This window comes from Protomyctophum bolini, assembly GCF_963924005.1.
Source record: "Protomyctophum bolini genome assembly, chromosome: 8".
NCBI classification, from domain to species: domain Eukaryota; kingdom Metazoa; phylum Chordata; class Actinopteri; order Myctophiformes; family Myctophidae; genus Protomyctophum; species Protomyctophum bolini.
In genome coordinates this window covers 16,294,849-16,312,460 of record NC_137869.1, presented here as the reverse complement: position 1 = coordinate 16,312,460, position 17,612 = coordinate 16,294,849, and the positions used below count along the sequence as shown (strand labels likewise).

The 17,612-nt window shown below is 40.8% G+C and overlaps 2 protein-coding genes across 2 annotated transcripts; both read left to right on the top strand.

Annotated features, from left to right (window-relative positions):
• The first annotated feature begins 416 nt into the window (after positions 1 to 416).
• On the top strand, positions 417 to 8,045 carry cenatac (centrosomal AT-AC splicing factor). The gene is made up of 11 exons (XM_080770093.1): positions 417 to 668; positions 2,150 to 2,316; positions 2,462 to 2,560; positions 2,734 to 2,800; positions 3,375 to 3,440; positions 3,700 to 3,767; positions 4,172 to 4,286; positions 5,054 to 5,084; positions 5,608 to 5,709; positions 6,372 to 6,504; positions 7,453 to 8,045. The coding sequence occupies exons 1-11, from the start codon at positions 552 to 554 to the stop codon at positions 7,544 to 7,546; spliced, it is 1,059 nt and encodes a 352-aa protein (XP_080626219.1). The 5' UTR covers positions 417 to 551; the 3' UTR covers positions 7,547 to 8,045.
• A 966-nt stretch (positions 8,046 to 9,011) lies between these two features.
• LOC308320614 (uncharacterized protein) lies at positions 9,012 to 11,134 on the top strand. Its single transcript, XM_080771162.1, has 2 exons — positions 9,012 to 9,234; positions 10,067 to 11,134. The coding sequence occupies exons 1-2, from the start codon at positions 9,060 to 9,062 to the stop codon at positions 10,288 to 10,290; spliced, it is 399 nt and encodes a 132-aa protein (XP_080627288.1). The 5' UTR covers positions 9,012 to 9,059; the 3' UTR covers positions 10,291 to 11,134.
• Positions 11,135 to 17,612: the final 6,478 nt, after the last annotated feature.

The following is a 17,612-nucleotide window of genomic DNA, read 5'->3' as shown; positions in this document are numbered from 1 at the left end:
TGGAATCAGCCCAAAACCTTGACCAAATAGAGTCTGACCGATCGACTTCAAACTTGGTGTACCTGAAGGAATGATATGCCGAGTGGAAGGTTGGTTGGAGCAGAACTAACTATAAATCCACAAGAAAAACACAAATTTGGTCTACAATTAAGTTAATCATTTTGCCATCAAACTCACCAACATTGCTCTCCGTGTCACTGATGGAGCCCTGGTTGTTGTGGATTGTGTGTCTGGTGTTATTGTGCAGACCCAGAGTGTGCTGCATCAGGCCATTGGTGGATGTATTATTAAGCCCATCCTGATGATGAAGGTCCATGCATGGTACATCATTATATCAGTTAGGTCGGAACGAGAAAACGTGAGACTAAGTTGAACCCGAGCATTTTTGTCTGCTGCACGTCCGTTGTTTACCTCCACAGGCAGCGTTTGGGAAAAAGACTTGGTGAAAGACTTATAATCGACTTTCTTAATAAATACCGTTTATTAAAGCGTCCTAACTGATTTAGGACGCTTTAATATATACGTCACCACGTTTCTTGCAGATTGCACGCATGGCTGCATTTTACTGTTCTATATGTAGACAAACGTCTTTCTCTGGCAAGGGACACATATTTGGAAAAAGCCATCAAAGCAGACTCAGAGTCGTCCTTCTAAAATTCTCAGAAAAGGTAAGTTGGCTAATTTAAGTAATGTAATTGGAATATAAGTCATAATAACCTTGTCTTCGCTGGGTGAACTGCCTTAATGAACAAGATACCATTCACTGGTTCACCTTAAGATCTTAGAGAATCTAGCGAGAGTTTGAATCTTAGGCGTTAAACAACCTAAATTAGCAGCAATATTTGTTTAAACCATGAACATAACCACATGCACTATTCAATTCGTAACCATTCACTGATTAAACTTACCAGTTTAACACAGAGAAACACAATTGACGATAAACCCATCAATATTGCACCTCTACGGAAGCTTGGGTTATCGTCTTCTTCTCTGTCAAGTTTGTGTTTCATAACAATCCATAGACATGTTCAGTTACTTTCTGCCAATACAGAGTTTATTTGTCTATGTGTTTGAGTTTGGAAGCACTTGTAAATCACTCAATGTCCGCAGTGTGTAAACCACTAATTGTTCCCCTACCATGAAATGTTCTATGAGCAGGGCCTGGCTGTAAACAAGTTATTGAGCTTAGTCCAGTTACCCTGGGTAAACATGGTACCTTTCCTAAATTGCATGTCCAGGAGGCAGCAGGATATTCATTTATTGAAATCTACTTAATCGAGTGCTTCCAAACTTGAGCACATTATATTATATTTATTGAGAAAGTTGCTCATAACATGTATACAAAAAAACTTGACAGACAGACAAACAGCTGTCAGACAGTACAGGTGCAATATTGGAAAGTTTTTCGTTGTTTAATACAGTCTATCAGATAGGACATTTCTGTTCCATGAATATGCAATGTCAATGGAGGGTATTGCAACTTAGATGCAGATGGCATTTACAGCATCTAAGTTCCTTGAGGCAATAGGACCACACACACAGGCATGGGAGAGACAAGTCAGTCCGTTTAGTCACTAAACTTTAGTGTTAATCAGACATGGGCTGCCTATAGCTGACTGTCTCAGTTATAGGCAGCCCATGTCTGATTTACACTGCATGTGGACCCGGACGGTTAGCTCAACCGCCTGGGCACCTAGGCTGCTGAGCCAGCCTGACGGCGTGCCTACTTTCAACCTATCAATAAAGGCAGAAAAGGCAAAAAGAAAATCTTAAAAAACAAAAACACAATCTTAACACTGTGCATGTGTCATGTGCATCTTGATTGGCAACATGGCACACCAAACTTCAACTCTTGACTCCCTGATCATTCAAACCCACCAATGGCACCATAAAAGAGGACCTGTCCACAATTTACAACCGACCTAGCCAAGTCTTCTAGCTTGCCACCAGAAAGTACCACGTCCGTCCATCCGTGTGTGTGTGTGCAACTTTCTGTTTATATACCTTTTATTTCTCCTGATATTAACGATGATTTGAATTGTATTGTTTTTTTTGTTTTTTACTTTTAGCATTTCCTGCATAACTGTACTTGCTATACTGTTTACTAACTGTTCATATTCAATCAATCCATCAATCTGAACCTTTCCAGGTGAAAGAAGCCCGTCGGACAATAAAAAAGCCCCATGTTGAGAAATGTGACTACACTCAGCACCAGTGTACATTCTGGTGTTACTGCTGTGGAATGGAAGTTGAAAGGAACGTCACTGATGGTAACAGGACTGTGCTGTTTGGGGGGCTGTTGGAACACATGGCCACGTAATGTATTCACTTTAATAGTTAAAGCAAAAACACTTATAATAAGAGAATAACATGTTCGAATATATGGACACTTTGTGCAATAGACCTGAGTGCTCTATTAGTTTGGTAAAATAATTCAAATGCAATCGTATTGTAATTTCAGAGCAGAACATAGGAAGAGCACACACAAGTTCTGGTGGGAGAATAAGGCTGACCCAAAGCTTAGAGACCGATTCATCATCACACAGGAGGAAACTGAAAGGTAGGAGCTTACAAAGCTTAACTATATCCATGTTCTGATGGACTGGAGTAGGTGTGACCTAGACTGGATCACACTACTCTGTTCGGAACGAAAAGCAGGCCTTCTGCCATGTGGGAAAACGAGGCACAAGGTTAGTAAGGACACTCTAAAGTAAGCATTGTTTTATCTTTCAGGTTCAAAGCTGAAGTGGAAAAAGTATTGGAATCTTTTGTGGAGAATGAGGATGAACTCATCAAACAGGTGACACACAATCTCACTCTTTTGTTTTGATGTATTTACTTATTTAAAGATTAGTTTAATTTCCTCTCATAGAGGTTTAGAGTAGACCATTCCTTCAATGAGGATGGGATTTGAATTCCAACTTGGTATTCAGACAGCATTGTTGTTGAAAGTGGGTTAACGACAAAACATTTGGACCCACTAAATTAACATACATTTTTGTACCCAAGCTTTTCTTGAGATAGAGGGGCGGATCAAACTACCGTTGGAAACGGATGCCGGCTCTGTGCCCGCCTCCCCTCCCCGATAGAACACAGCAGACATCACCAAATTTGGAGCAACGCCCCTCTACACTGTTATTGGTCGTTCGCCCAGGCTTTCTTTTTCTTTTGAAACAAAATCACCAGGCTCTCCGAGGCTAGAAATGCCCTGACCACAAATAAACCACTGAGAGTTATCATTTCAGGCTTTTGGGGGGAAATTCAAGAAGAATCCCCATAAATACCCCAAACTATGAAAAAGCGACATTTCTTGTCATGTCTCCTTTAACATTTAAGTTGTTTTCTGTAATAGTTGTGATGTGTTGTTTTTCCAGCAAGCTGACCATATCCGGGCCCAGGAGAAACATCGGCAGGAGGTCCTGCATTCCTCCCTTAAAGAGGTTTGTTTTGCCAGGATGCAATGGCAGTATCCGTCACTGTGGACTAGAACTAATTGCATTTCTTTTCATGGTTAGTTATGTTGTAATAATACATCTGCATTATTTTCGTATCTGGGAGGGAGGGTTGAAGAGGGAGATACTTGGAATATCTGGGATGAAGTTGGACAGTAATAACCGCTAAGCTAAAATGATGTGATGGGTAGTACAGTCTCAGTCTTTATCTGTGAAACACTGTTGGCTTTTCCTGAATCAACATCAGCCTGAGAAGGAGCTGGAGCTGCCCAATGGAAGCCACAGCCTGGGTAACTCTGTAGAGGAGGCAACCAGGTGAGCAACATGACCCTCATCTACATTACATATTTACATTGCAGCACTTTTATTGTTACATTTCTCTGACATGTTGTAATTACAATGTCGCTTAAAGTCATTTGGAGAGATTTTAGGTCAAATCAAAAAAAGCATTGGTTAGGGGAGGAAAGAAACAAAAGTGTGTTTATGGCATACCTCATGAGATTTGGATGTGAAACAGGTCAAACTCATATGTGACTACTGACTACTCATTTGTTGAGACCTAGAAGCAGGTTTTTCTCATAAACTGTGTCGGTTAAAGTGTCTCAGAATGTCATTAATTTTTCAAAGACATCGGACAGATATTTAGGTAGACCAGAGATCTCATTTGAAATTAAATAAAGAAATAATCAAATGTGTTGCTTGATATTGTCTTGGGATAGCTCTCACTTGAAGCCCACAGGATCAGATGAACAGGCGGGACCAAGCAGGGTAGACTCCATGGTGGAAAGCCATTGGCCAGGACCGGGACAGGGCCTGACCTTCATTGGTTACCAGGTATCACTGTGTTAAAACTATAGACACAATAGATCACTAATTGTGGTGTTATTTTGTTGCCTAAATACACCATTTAAGCATAATCTGTCATTAAGGAAGAGTAAAGATATTGCCTCCAACTACATAAAAAAGAATCCTTATTTTTGTTATTTTGACGCATCCATGCATTTCTATATTTGTCGAGGGGCGTATGCCCAGCTTTCTGTGTCTGTGTGTACCATGGAATGTGATGATTTGATTGGCTGAGCACGGAATGTGATGATGTATGATGATGATAAGAGCAGTTAGAGCACCCCTCACTTCACCAGAGTGTGACTTTGGGATTATATTGGGTTAAAGTTGCATTGAACTACGAGTGACCAGCTTCGGTTAGAGATCCAAGCTTGGTCAGCACGATGACACACCATCCATAACATGGTTGGTGTAGGTGACCCAATTCTGGGCATGTTATAATAAAAGGTGAACATTAAATGGTAACATTCGCCGATGGTAACATTCGCCGAAAACAGAATAAGCTTGTACAGTAGATCGGCTATTTTTGGCAAAATAATTTGATGTAGAGGAGACTAAAGTAAGTACAGACCCCTGGAGTACCCCGTTCAAGTTATTAAACATTTAGAGGTGTCAAAATATTGTTACACTCTTGTTAAGGACAGAACAATGGGATACAAAAGTCCCAGCACATGCCAAATGCCATGTGATGCATTTGTCTGCACTGTGACATAATAAAACTACATAGACCTTCTAATATTTCTCTTCTATTACAGGATTCTTCAAACAGTGGAAATGTTCACACAGGTAAAATGAACTTGAAACTATGAATGAATATAATATGCATCTTTATTTGCTGTAACTAACGGGGGAGGCTTGTTTGTAATATTGATTACTTGATTATTCCTTGTTGGACTATAAATGATAAATGGACAGCTTTTACAGTACTTTATATAGTGCTTTTTCTAGTCATTACAAACACTCAAATGCACTTTACAATGTACTGTGAGTCTGAGTACATTCACTCACCACAATGGTGATGGCAACCTGCTCATCGGGAGTTGGGGGTTCAGTGTCTTGCTCCAGGACACTTCAACATGCAGGCAGGTGGAGCCGGTGGAGCCGGGGCTCAAACTAGTAACTTTACGATCGCCAGCCTTCTGCTCTGCCTGCTGAGACACTTAGTCCCCATCTATATGAGATGTGTTTTCAGGGATTTACTTGTTGACTTTTATGTCATGATTTGTTTATTACCATCTTGTGTCTGCTTAGACATTTTAGAAAAATATTATTTCTTATTACAGAAATGAGTGTAGTCTTTGTGTCGTAGGGGCCATTCCTCCATGGTTACAGGAGGATCCTGGAGATGGGAACCCTGGGATGGCAGCGCAGCAGGAGATCGGCCCATCACTGCAAGACTTCCTCAAACAGAGTAGGAAATGTTGCACCATTTGAGAGCTTAACCACTTTCAACCCACGTTGGGCAAGACCTACGCTGTAGAGTGTATAAACGGAAGTGCTGGATTTTGGCGGAAATACTGCTCAAGGAAATTAAGTTTAAGTGTTGTGATTGGTCGAAAAATATTGTATCCGGGGGAATGGATGTTCCGTCCCGTCACTTCCGACTATACACTCTCTGCCTTCTCTTTGCAGATGAGTAAGGCTGGGAACGAGGCTACTTTCAACCAATATACCATACCCGCAATTCGTGCTAGATCCCAGAGGGTGTAGGAACGGAAGAATGGTAGATGGCCCTTGACCAATCAATTAGTTTTGGTGTGGTTTACTTAAATCATTTTAGTGAAGTTTAGGTGGTTTGAGGTGGTGTACTAATTAATTTGAAGGTTTTTCGTTTAATTACTACTTACTAGGTTGAGTTTAGGCATGGTTTGGTGGTGGTAAGGTACAGTCCTGGGGGGTTATTCTGTACCTACACTTCCTGGGATCTTGCACTAAACCATACCTCGCTGCCATAAAAAGTGATTATGTTGATTTAATGACTGAACATCCTTTTATAAATGTAATTGAGGATTATTTCAATTGTCCTATCCCCTGGTCATTTATTTATTATTATTTATTTATTTTTCTTTTCAGAGGAACAGCAGAAGTTGAGTAAGCTGCCTCCTAACAGAGTGGGGGCCAACTTTGACCACAGCTCCAAGACAGACGCTAACTGGCTACCCTCTTTTGGTAGAGTGTGGAACAGCGGCCGGCGCTGGCAGTCCAGGTGAGCTCACTCATGTATGACAAGCATTGGCGATTTCATCTTTGGGGGTATGTTAATGCAGTCAAGTGCATGTCACTTATCACCTAAACTACAGGAGTTAGCAGGTCACACAATGGGCTTATTTAGGTTTATTCACACTAGTGTGTGACACTCCTTTGTAAACCTTGCTGGTGTGAACGTAAGGTTTTGTTTGATCGATGCATGTGCGTGCACGCATGCTCCTGAAAAATCTTAGGGAGATGGCGTGGTACTGCGTGCAATGACCAATGCAATACTGATGACAAGTGTGTTGAAAGGTTACAAACCCAAGTGCGGAATATCATTTGTCCAGACATTGATATGTGGAAATGGATTCCTGTAAATATTACTAAGCTATTTCATTTCAAGTGGCAGATTGAATTGTTTTTAAGGAAAATAACTGCTGGCTAACCTTACCAAGCTTGCATTCACTGTGAACTTGTATGGGGAAAGATCATCACAGCACAATATATTTTATATTTCAAACGATACTTTAACAAGGTCAACTTGGAATTAGATTTTTTGTTTGTATTGTAGAACGTATTTTCAGTAAGTTACAATGGATCAGAGCACAAAGTGGGACTAAACAGTTCAATTTAGTTGGAAACAAAATAATGTGTTTTGATTTTCACTTATTTTCAAGTATTGAGTCAGTTTAGGACAGTCCAAACGTGTATAAAATGTTATGCAGCCTTCTTCTGCAGGGGCTGGCATGATTGTGCTGCTAATAAATTATCACTCGCCAAATCCTGCTGCCATTTTTGTTTTACTCTAAAACTCAAATTAATTAAGTCCTTATTGTACAAACAATATATATTACTTTGTGATGTATATTATGACTTAAAAGTAAAAAGTAAATACATCTGTCATACATAAGGCATATAATTATATAATAATAATAATAATAATTTGTGTTTATTTTGTCATCAGGCATCAGTTCAGAGAAGAAGAGGGGCAGAAAAAACGGCGGAAAAGAGAGCATGGCTCTACAGAGGGATCGGAGATGCCAAAAGTGGCTGATTAGCTAGACAGAAATGAAATGAGTATGTTTACAGACTAGTGTTAATTTTGTTAATTTAAGACTAAGACTAAAAATATTTTGATATTTACTATTTAGTTGACTAAGACTAAACAATTTCAGATGACTTTGCTGTCAACAAACCGCTAACAACACTGCAGAGCCTTGTTTGTATATATATATAATATGGATTGATATAACGTGTATGATATGTTTTATACATTATGCTGTTTAAGATGTGTTGTTTGGCTTTATGCCTTTATTAATAGGATAGTAGACTGACAGGGGATCGGAATGGCATGTCATGGGTCTTTTACTTTCCTGGATCGATTATTTGAGCACCCCCCCATCTTTTTCAATTAGTAAGAAGCACAGGTACAGCAACACGTACAGCCTAGGGCTGAAAATAAAGTTACTGTTTATAATGTCAAAACCTTTCTTGTGTACTTGGAACCAATATTCTTGGATAGCGATAGCAGAGCATGACCATACTGCATGTAAAACCCTCTGCCTTCTCACACCTCCAGCAATTTGCTGTGTCTTTTATTCTGATCCTGTGTAACCTTGATTGAGTCCAGTAAAACCGAATCAATTTCCCAGACCTGTTCAATGCAAAGACCATGGCATAGTAATGTGATGCTTCATGGGCCAGACCAAAAACCTTGATTATGTTACTAAGCAGATAAGAACCCTCCCAGCTCTAACTTTCAAGTGTTTAGGGTTGACGGGCTGAGGGAATGGAAAAAAGGTCTGAGGCTGACATCTGGTGGCTGAGTTGAGAATTGCAAGTTAGATAAGCGAGATAAAAGTAGCTGGAGAAGGGAGCAGAGTTTGACATTGTACTGAGCTGTAATTTTGTGATGTCCACCTTTTTCATACCCAAAACAACCTGCCCCAAACTGTCACGATCATAGTCGGTTGTGTCAAACTTGTTGTATGTTTTGAACTGGTTTAGGTACACTGACTGATTGCTGATATATAATCTATAATATTCCAAACACTACTGTAATAGGCCCATGCACAGACATTGCTGTTTCATAAATGAACATTTCACCAATCTGAACAACAGTCATACTTCCTTTGGCTGTCCACATTAGTGTTATTTGAATGGTTTATCACATAACCTACTGTTCTTTTCTCCCTTTTGGCTTCATCGAGTAATATGTATTTTTGCTTCAGGGCTTTGTGAAGCAAGTCTTATGACATGGCGTGTCGTGTACTGTTTTTTGTGTAATCTCTTGGCGTGCTGAGGCTTAAAACCAAACTAGCACGGCAGTTTATTGGGAAGAGAACTGACTTTCTGGTTGGAAAGCGTGAGACCAGCTATTGACATTGGGGCATTTTAGTTCCAAATTGTGCTTTTGAGAGGGATGTGATTCGTCAAAGCTAGTGCACAGTGCACGCGTCATAACAATCGCTCACCCATCATAAGGCGCCTTGTGTTCATCGCAGTGTTTAGTATCAGGCGCTGTACCGTCGTGTTGGGTTTCCAGTGGTCAGGCTTTGTGTGACACAGGACATGAGCAAGTGTTGGGGAGAGCTTTCAGTGAGGGAGAAGCAGCTGCTCAAGATACGGCGAGACAGTGACACCAAGGCCGCAGAGCTTGTCAAGATGGAGAAGATGCTACAGGAGACCAGGAGCCTGCTAGACAAGAAGCCGGGGACAGAAAGCCAAGACTATCAGGAAAATATGGGTCTGTATCAGTATGTTTTGCATGTTGCCCCCTGCTTAAAAGCCTGAGTATAGCTGTGAAGCTGTATTAACCCCATTGATTGGAATTTACCTTAATATAGAGTCTGGCTATGTTCAAACTGCCAAAATCATATTTTTGGCCCATACATATTGTACCCAGATTAGCTTTATCAAGTTTGAACAGCAAAAAACAGTTTTTTGCTAATCAGATTTAATTGAATCACATTCCTAGGTGGTTTGAAATGCGATTGAAATCTGATTTCTAAAGATGTGTCTCAGTCTACTCTGGACACTTTAGTTATTTAGTTTGTTGTACGGTGCTGTTACTGTACTTGCTTGAAATGGCCTCTCTACAAGCTCACAAAGTGCAGTATTATGGTCTTGTAGATCTGCTATTTTTGGCATTGTCTGAATACACAAATCACATCTGATCACTTGCAAATAACAGTGTGGACAGACAGTGCCATAAAGGGTGTTGGTGGTGTCCATGGTGTCATTGTTATGTACAAGCTTATATAATTTTTAAACATTTCATTAGTTTAATTTTAAAGGCATAGTTGTAGGGTTGTTTTTTATTAGTTTTAGTTTTGTATTGTAATAAGGGGTGTTTGTCATGGGTGATCTACAAACTCAGAACGTGATGCATTGTGATGTTTTAGATCTGCTATTTTCAATTTTCTACTATTTTTTAAAAACTAAGGACATTTAGCCTACTTAGTTAGTTATCGTTTTTTGTAAAGCCTTGTTTAAAATGTATTTCAGTTAACTTAATTTTTTCTAGTTGTAGTTATTTTGTTATGTTTAACCATAATATCCTTGGTTGTGTGCTGCAGTGGAGGACCTGGAGGAGAGGGTGCGCTCCAGCAGACGCCAGCGGAGAAGCTCTCTGCACCACACACAGATGTTGGAGAGCCAGATGAAGACGGTGAGGGATGAGCTGGAGGGCACGTTGGACCACCTGCAGGAGTTACGGGATAAGTTGCGCCGCTCACAGCAGAAAGCGGAGGAACGCACAGTCGCCATGGAGAAGCTGCAGGCCACAGGGCTTCCTCGTTGACCCTTGCTGTTGATTTTTAAAGCTAAGTTTCAATGTTTTAGCTCCTATCACTGAACCATGGAAGAGGGTAAACGGTAGTACAGAGACTTCTTAAACTTAATTTATGCTTTGTTGTATGACAGTGACACATTGAGAATCAGTTGTACAACAAAGGATAAATTAATCATCGTGCTGGCCTGGACGGCTCTGTGCCCCTTCTGTTTAACATGTGACTATGCTCAAAGCTTTGCATCAAGAAACTCCCCAGAAATGACCCTGCTTCTGACAATGGATACTGTGTCTTTTTCATTCCCTAGTAGCTGATAAACCAGAAAGTTTGAATGTTTTCCTTTTAAAACTGGTTTGTAATTGGCAGTGCATTTGTGTTTGGGCTTGTCCTAGTCCTGCATGCGGCGTGCCAAACAAAGATCAGCAGCTCCTGACTGTAAATGACCACACCCATCATAGTGACACAGAAAGGCCTTCATGGTTTCTGAACTGTGCAGAACGCTGTGTTCAATATTTTAGTGGTGTCTCAACAATATGCTGAGGTTGGTTATGAAAATATGAGATTACAATATTTGTGTTAGTTTACTCAATCAGTTAATGCTTGTACAGAGCTAAGATACCAGCTAATGATAGGCCACATCCCATATAGATGGTAAATATGTATTGGTCAAAATGCTACATTTCAAAAATTATTATATTATAATTATATTTATTTTTGAGGGGCGCTAGCCCCTCCTATATCCAGCTTTTGGTGTCTGTCCAAAAACTTTGTCCTACACAAACATTAAATTCCCATTGACTGAGGATTGAAAATTTTATGTCATAGTGTCTGAGCAAATGGTCTGGATATAGTGTCTAGTTTGTCTGGATTATGAGCTGGGCTGATTCCTCACCCAGGAATCAGCCCAGCTCCTAATCCAGACAACAGTCTTGTCAAAACTCGACTATTGTAACTCCCTCCTTACTGGCCTACCAGCATGTGCACTTAAGCCTCTCCAGCTGATCCAAAATGCCGCAGCTCGCTTGGTCTTCAACCAGCCAAAATTCTCACATGTCTCCCCCCTGCTCCGCTCCCTCCACTGGCTCCCGGTCGCTGCCCGCACAGAATACAAAACTCTGATGGTTTTTGGCTCCCCCATATCTTGCAAGTATGATCGAACCCTACAAACCCTCCCGTTCACTCAAATCAGCCAACGCAGGGAAGCTGGAAGTACCCTCACTAAAAACGCCGGGACAACGCTCCACACGTCCCAAACTCTTCTCCCTTCTGGCTCCAAAACTGTGGAATGCACTTCCCATTGCAGTCAGAACTGCAGCATCACTCCCAATCTTCCGCCGTAGTCTGAAAACCCACCTTTTCAGACTCCATCATGGCCCATAGCACTTACCCCACCCCCTTAGATAGCAATTCTGTAGACTTAGATAGCTTTTGATACAGACTTATAGCATGTTATGTAGACAGCATAAGTGCATTGTATGTAGTCATAGTACATATGTATAGCATAGTAGTATAGATTATAGCTTACATGTATAGTTTCATTATAGATATTCCACTGTTACTTTCTTAGCTTACGCATGTTTCATGATAAATGTTTTTAGGTGATGTATTCCCATGCTTTTTTGTTCTTGCTTAATGTAAGTCGCTCTGGATTAAGAGCGTCAGCTAAATGCCTAAATTGTAAATTGTAGTTTACGTCATGATGATGTAAGATGATAAGAGCACCCCTCGCTTCACACGGGTGTGATTATTTTTTAATACATATACAGGGCAACAAAAGTATGGGAAAAGCAATTGCATAAATGTATAAATGTTGTCTTTGTGTTTTTCTTTCTCCTTTATTTTCTGGACAAGGAAAGCCTTTTTGGGACATTGCTCATGCAATCTTACATATTCTTAGGATTTTTTCATTATTTTTACAATATACTAAAATGGTAGAAATGTATCATAGGTTTCACTAATAATCTTTCTCTCTAACAGCTTCTCAGATCAATAGTGTGTTCTATGCCCTGTGGTGAGTCAGCTGAATAGGCATCTGTGGCAAAGATGAAAGCACACTAAATTTAGCACAGGCCATCACATGCTGTTATTGTCTCCGCCAGGCCGAAGGCATGGGGAGAGAGTATGTTTTGCACTCCGTCTGTCCCCTTTCCCATATTCCATCCCCATTGGCTAAGATTGCCTTCCAAAGTTTGCAGGATTGGTCCGTTTGGAACAAAATGCCTCAAATCTTCTTTTTTTTTTTCCTTTTATCCCACGATTTTGTAACCCATTTTTCACCCCTGTGTCAATTATCTAATGTAATCCTGGGCTCTACACACCCTCCAATAGCCTAGTCCCCATATATGGGGGACATGGGGAGAGCAACGGACTTGAACTCAGGCTTCCTTCATGCCTGAGTGTCCAAGTTGCTCCTTTACACCTGACAGGGGGAAGTTTCCCTGGTTGGACGTAGCGAGTGGAAGGAACATGTTATTCCAACCAGTTCCTTCCCCCTCCATCAGGCGCCCCGGCTGGCCAGGGGGAGGCAGTTTAGAGACCAGGATTACTGCATGTTTTCTTTTGTGAGGGTACCGGCAAATCGGTATACACTATCTCTATAGACAACACGTGTTCAATACAGATCTGTTAGATTTTTCATATTTATATCTGTTATTACCGGTAATATTAATTAAAGTGTTTTGATTCTCTCTTGATCTTGAGTAATCCTGTAAATTAGCTATATTGAGTGAATAATACATAAATTGCATTGCTATTTAATGTATGTAGGAATTGGATTGTGTTTGGATGTTTGGCTCCTTAGTGTATGCATCAAATAGCCTACATGTCAGATATCCCTGTCTACTGTAGTTCTACATATTCGCTGTGCTCAATGTAAGATGCAGTGGATCAGTGATTCCCAAGCAGTATGGCAACAGGTACTTGGTGTGCTGTCACTGAGACAAGTTCAGTCCAGGTTTGCGTTAGGATTGAATGAAGTTATACATTATTTTTTAATTAAACCTTAATCAGCACTTTGTGGCTTGAGCTTGACCCTGACATACAGTATAGTTCTGGTGACAAATGTGTGGCTTTGGTTCTTGATTTTATTTGAAATAATTTGTACCATGCTTATGCAGAACACGTCCCAAGTAGTTTATATGCAAAAGAAAGATTTGAAAGAACGTAGTAGGCTAAGGCTATTTCTTCACCACAAACACCAATGTCTCTTTGTTTTTATTGTGTTCTTTTTCCATTTAAAATGTGTTATTGATAGTTTAAGTAAGGTTAACCACAAATGTGCTTCATCTTATCAAATGTTGTGCATTTTTGCTGGGAACGGAGTGCACGATCTAGTTATTCTACATGCCAGTTCATATACTTTGTGTTATGGCCACCATCTATTGACCTAAACCTATAATTACACCAATTAACTACCCCATGTCAAGGAGCCAAACCAAATAATTTTACTCTCTTATGTGAATCATGGGATGTAAGTTATAACAATAAATAATATGCATGTCAAGTCTTGTCTTGTCTTGTATAATAAGTTGCCTGTTATTTTGTAAAGTACTGTTATAAGCAGCTACACTTCAGACAATGGTTTAGTATAATTGTTTGCGTGGGGTTTAATGTAGGCTACTGTATAATGGTGCAATCTTTGGTATTACTGTCGCAGTATAAAACAAAATTCTGTCATGGACATGACAAATGCTCTTGTTATGATAGTTTGTCTGCTATCACTGACACCAAGCCACTAAACTGACAATGTAACAATGAGCATGTAGATCATGTTGTCTTTGACCTGTCATTACTGAGGTTTGTTGAATACACAAACATGTTTACCATGTCTTTTAATTGTATGAGTGTTCACTGAAATAGTTTTTAAACAATTTGTGAGAGCTGCAGCTTAAATGTATACCCTACTGATACGGGGAATCTTTATGATAAAAGTGTTAGATGATAGATTTTTGATAGACGCTATATACTAGGTATTATAAGATAGACCACCTCATTGCAGAGAAAAACACCAGCAGTTCAGGTTTGCTCCTAAAAACAGCATTTCCAGAACACACTCACCCTGATGTGTGCAGCAATGTAATATTACTCTAATATGTAAGCAGTGAGAAGACTGAGCACATAGCTTAAATACATCAGCAATGCTTGCTGGTCCTTCACGATTCAGGAATATCCAGCTTTCCTTGAAACTATGACAGTACTATGGGCGACAGGGCCTTTCTGATCAGCTGATCACCCAAGAGCTCCACAGTCTGTTGACTCTTTTAAGGGATGAGTCCATGATGTCATAGTAAATGTGACCTGCTGTCACAGTTAAGCCCATATGGAGAACCCTGATGTCATCAATATTGGCCGGCAACTCTACATCTGACCTCAAACCTCAAACCCTTAGATCTCCATATATGGATATATGTCAGAACCTGAACATGAACATTCCATATGTTGATCCTTCCCTATCCATCCTTCCTCTTCGATGTCTCCCTTTTGACTTATACCTGTCCATTCAAATTTCAAACTCTAGACGGGCCTGCCCCAATGTTATTAGTGCAGCCGCGCCCGGCAGCCAGCGAAAACGAGAGTTCTCAACAGGCCTACCTGTCCATTCAAACTCTAGACGGGCCTGCCCCAAAGTTATTACCATACCTGGGCCCTCATCAAACCCTGTACACTCAAGAGAATGTCACCACTACCACCCTTAGATCTCCATATACTGACCAGTTCTGACATTCCCTCAGGCGTCTTATTGGTTATTGTTATTATTATTATTATTACTGTACATAACAATGAGGAACTATACCATCTGGATTGGATTTGCTTTGTGTTGTTACACTCTTTTTAGAGAATGATGTATTAGGGATAATGAAGTTGACAAAATTTAAATGAAAAATTGCCAATTGTAAAGTTAAATACTGGGCTACAGTTCAGTTGTAAAGAGTATAACTAGAATGACTAGTAAGTATTAAGTAACTATAACTAAAGTTTTCAAATTGTAGTGGAGTAAAAGTCTATGTGCCTCTGAGATGTAGTGGAAATATTCCATTAAAGAAAGGTAGGCCTACCTCAAAATGTACTTGTGTAAATGTAGGCTACTTACTTACATTCCACCACTGCTTTCATGCAAGCGCAACGTCTGCTGAAGGAATCTGAAGTGGAGAAGGATCTGTACTGTGGGAGATTTTGATCTGCCTCCAAATACTGTATTTTCTCTCTTCATCTGATATATGCTACAGCTACACGATGAAACTTGTACATACAGCCCTAGTGGTAGAATGTTGTTATTATCACACCATTATCTAAAACCATGCAGGTAAAAACATTTGAAAATCTCTTTTTCAAGAGAAACCTGCACAAGGTTAATTTCGAGTACATACGAATACACAAATATCAAACATTTGTTGAATGTTGAAGCAGCATGGTCTATGCAGAAACCCTCAGAATTACACCACCAACTCCATGTTGTGTAAAACGACCAGCACCAAAGTTATGTGCCCGATCAAGTGTGAGAACATAGTACTTGGCACTTGCCAGAGTCCAGACTATGTTATGCAATCTATTGTGGCCGGAGGAGGTGTGTGTGTGTGTGTGTGTGTGTGTGTGTGTGTGTGTGTGTGTGTTGTACTGTCTATGCCACCATATGAGACTAAGCCTAGTCCTGAGCACCGCCGTGTGAACGAATATGGCTATCAGAGACGCTGCTGAGTGACATTCTTGCATGCTGTATCATGATTCCAAACACATGTCATAGGCTTGTGATTGTAACATTACTGCACCCATACTGTTTGTGTCCTTATGCATTTTCCTTATAAAGTGTGGACCAAATAAAATAATTTAAATGTGTGTGTGTGTGTGTGTGTGTGTGTGTGTGTGTGTGTGTGTGTACTGACCCACTTCCACCACCGCCCTGGCGCTCGGACATACCATCCTCGGAGCCGGTAAATCCCCCCGACGTTACGCGTTTTACGCAGGCTGAGGTGGAGACTGTATTACGCACGCTACCCAATAACAGTGCGTGCGGCATGGACGGTGTCTCATACGAGCATCTCAGGGCTACGCAGCCAGATATTTTAACGTCTATCTTTAATATCTGCTTGGTGAACAGGAGTGTCCCTGAATCATGGAAGGGTGCTCTCATCTATAGGATCCCCAAAAAAGGCAATATACCGGACGATCCATCAACCTGGAGAGACATTTCCCTCTTACCCACCATCTACAAGGTGTTTATGAAGTGCATTCTTGGCCGAATTCTCCCGTGGCTTGTGGATGAGAACATACTATCTCCCAAGCAAAAGGCTTACATCGATCGGCAAGGCATGAATGAACATGTGTTTTGCCTCAAAACAGGTATTGATGATTTTAAGCATGGGTCTAGTGAATTCTTTGCAGTATTTCTGGACTTCCGTGATGCATTTGGAACCCTAGCACATAACGTGATGATAGCTGCTCTTGAGGAAATCCATCTACCCAAGGTTTATGTTGATATTGTCAAAAATGTGTACTGTGGTTCATTTATACAGGTCATCTGTGGTAAACAGCTCACAGACCCCATCCCTCTCAGAGTAGGTGTTAAGACTGGCTGCCCGTGGAGTGCTGTTAATTTTGTGCTAGCACTAAACCAGTGGTTGAAGTGGCTCTGTATGTGTGCCCCCGCCAACACCATTTCCCCTAACCCTGTACAGGGGTATGCTGACGATGTTCAGGTTGCATCCTATCATGCGGCTGAAATAAACAGCATGCTCTCCAGAACCGACTCCTTTTTGGAGTGGTCAGGACTAGAGGTCAAAGACTCAAAATGTGCAGTTCTCTATGAGAGGCGGAGCGGGGGAAACCGCTGGTATCACTCCAATACAGATACAATACCTGCATTCACAATTGGCAATAAACCCCTAACAGTCTATTCGCGTCACCAGACATACACATACCTGGGTCACAAGTTTAATGTGGCAGGTGAGTGGAAAGATCAGGTCGAGGAGATCATTTCTGAATACTCCAGCAGACTTGATTCAATCCATGCATCGCCCCTACCACTAATCATGAAGCTGGAGGCAGTCAGAGTAATTGCATTAGCCAAAGTACAACACCTATTCTCCAATGTACATGTTCCACGAAAGTCACTACGTGAGTTGACTGACAAAACTGTACAGTTAGTGAGACAATGGACTGGCCTAAACACACACACAACACGTGACATTATATTCCACAGTAAAGGTGAGGGTGGTCTGGGGGTCCCCAATTTTGAATGGGTTTATATTGCTTCGCGTGTCTCCCATCTGTTGAATATGCTGAACAGTGATGACCAGTATGTGAGAAGGCTTGCTCGTTCTTCTCTTTTCTTGGACCT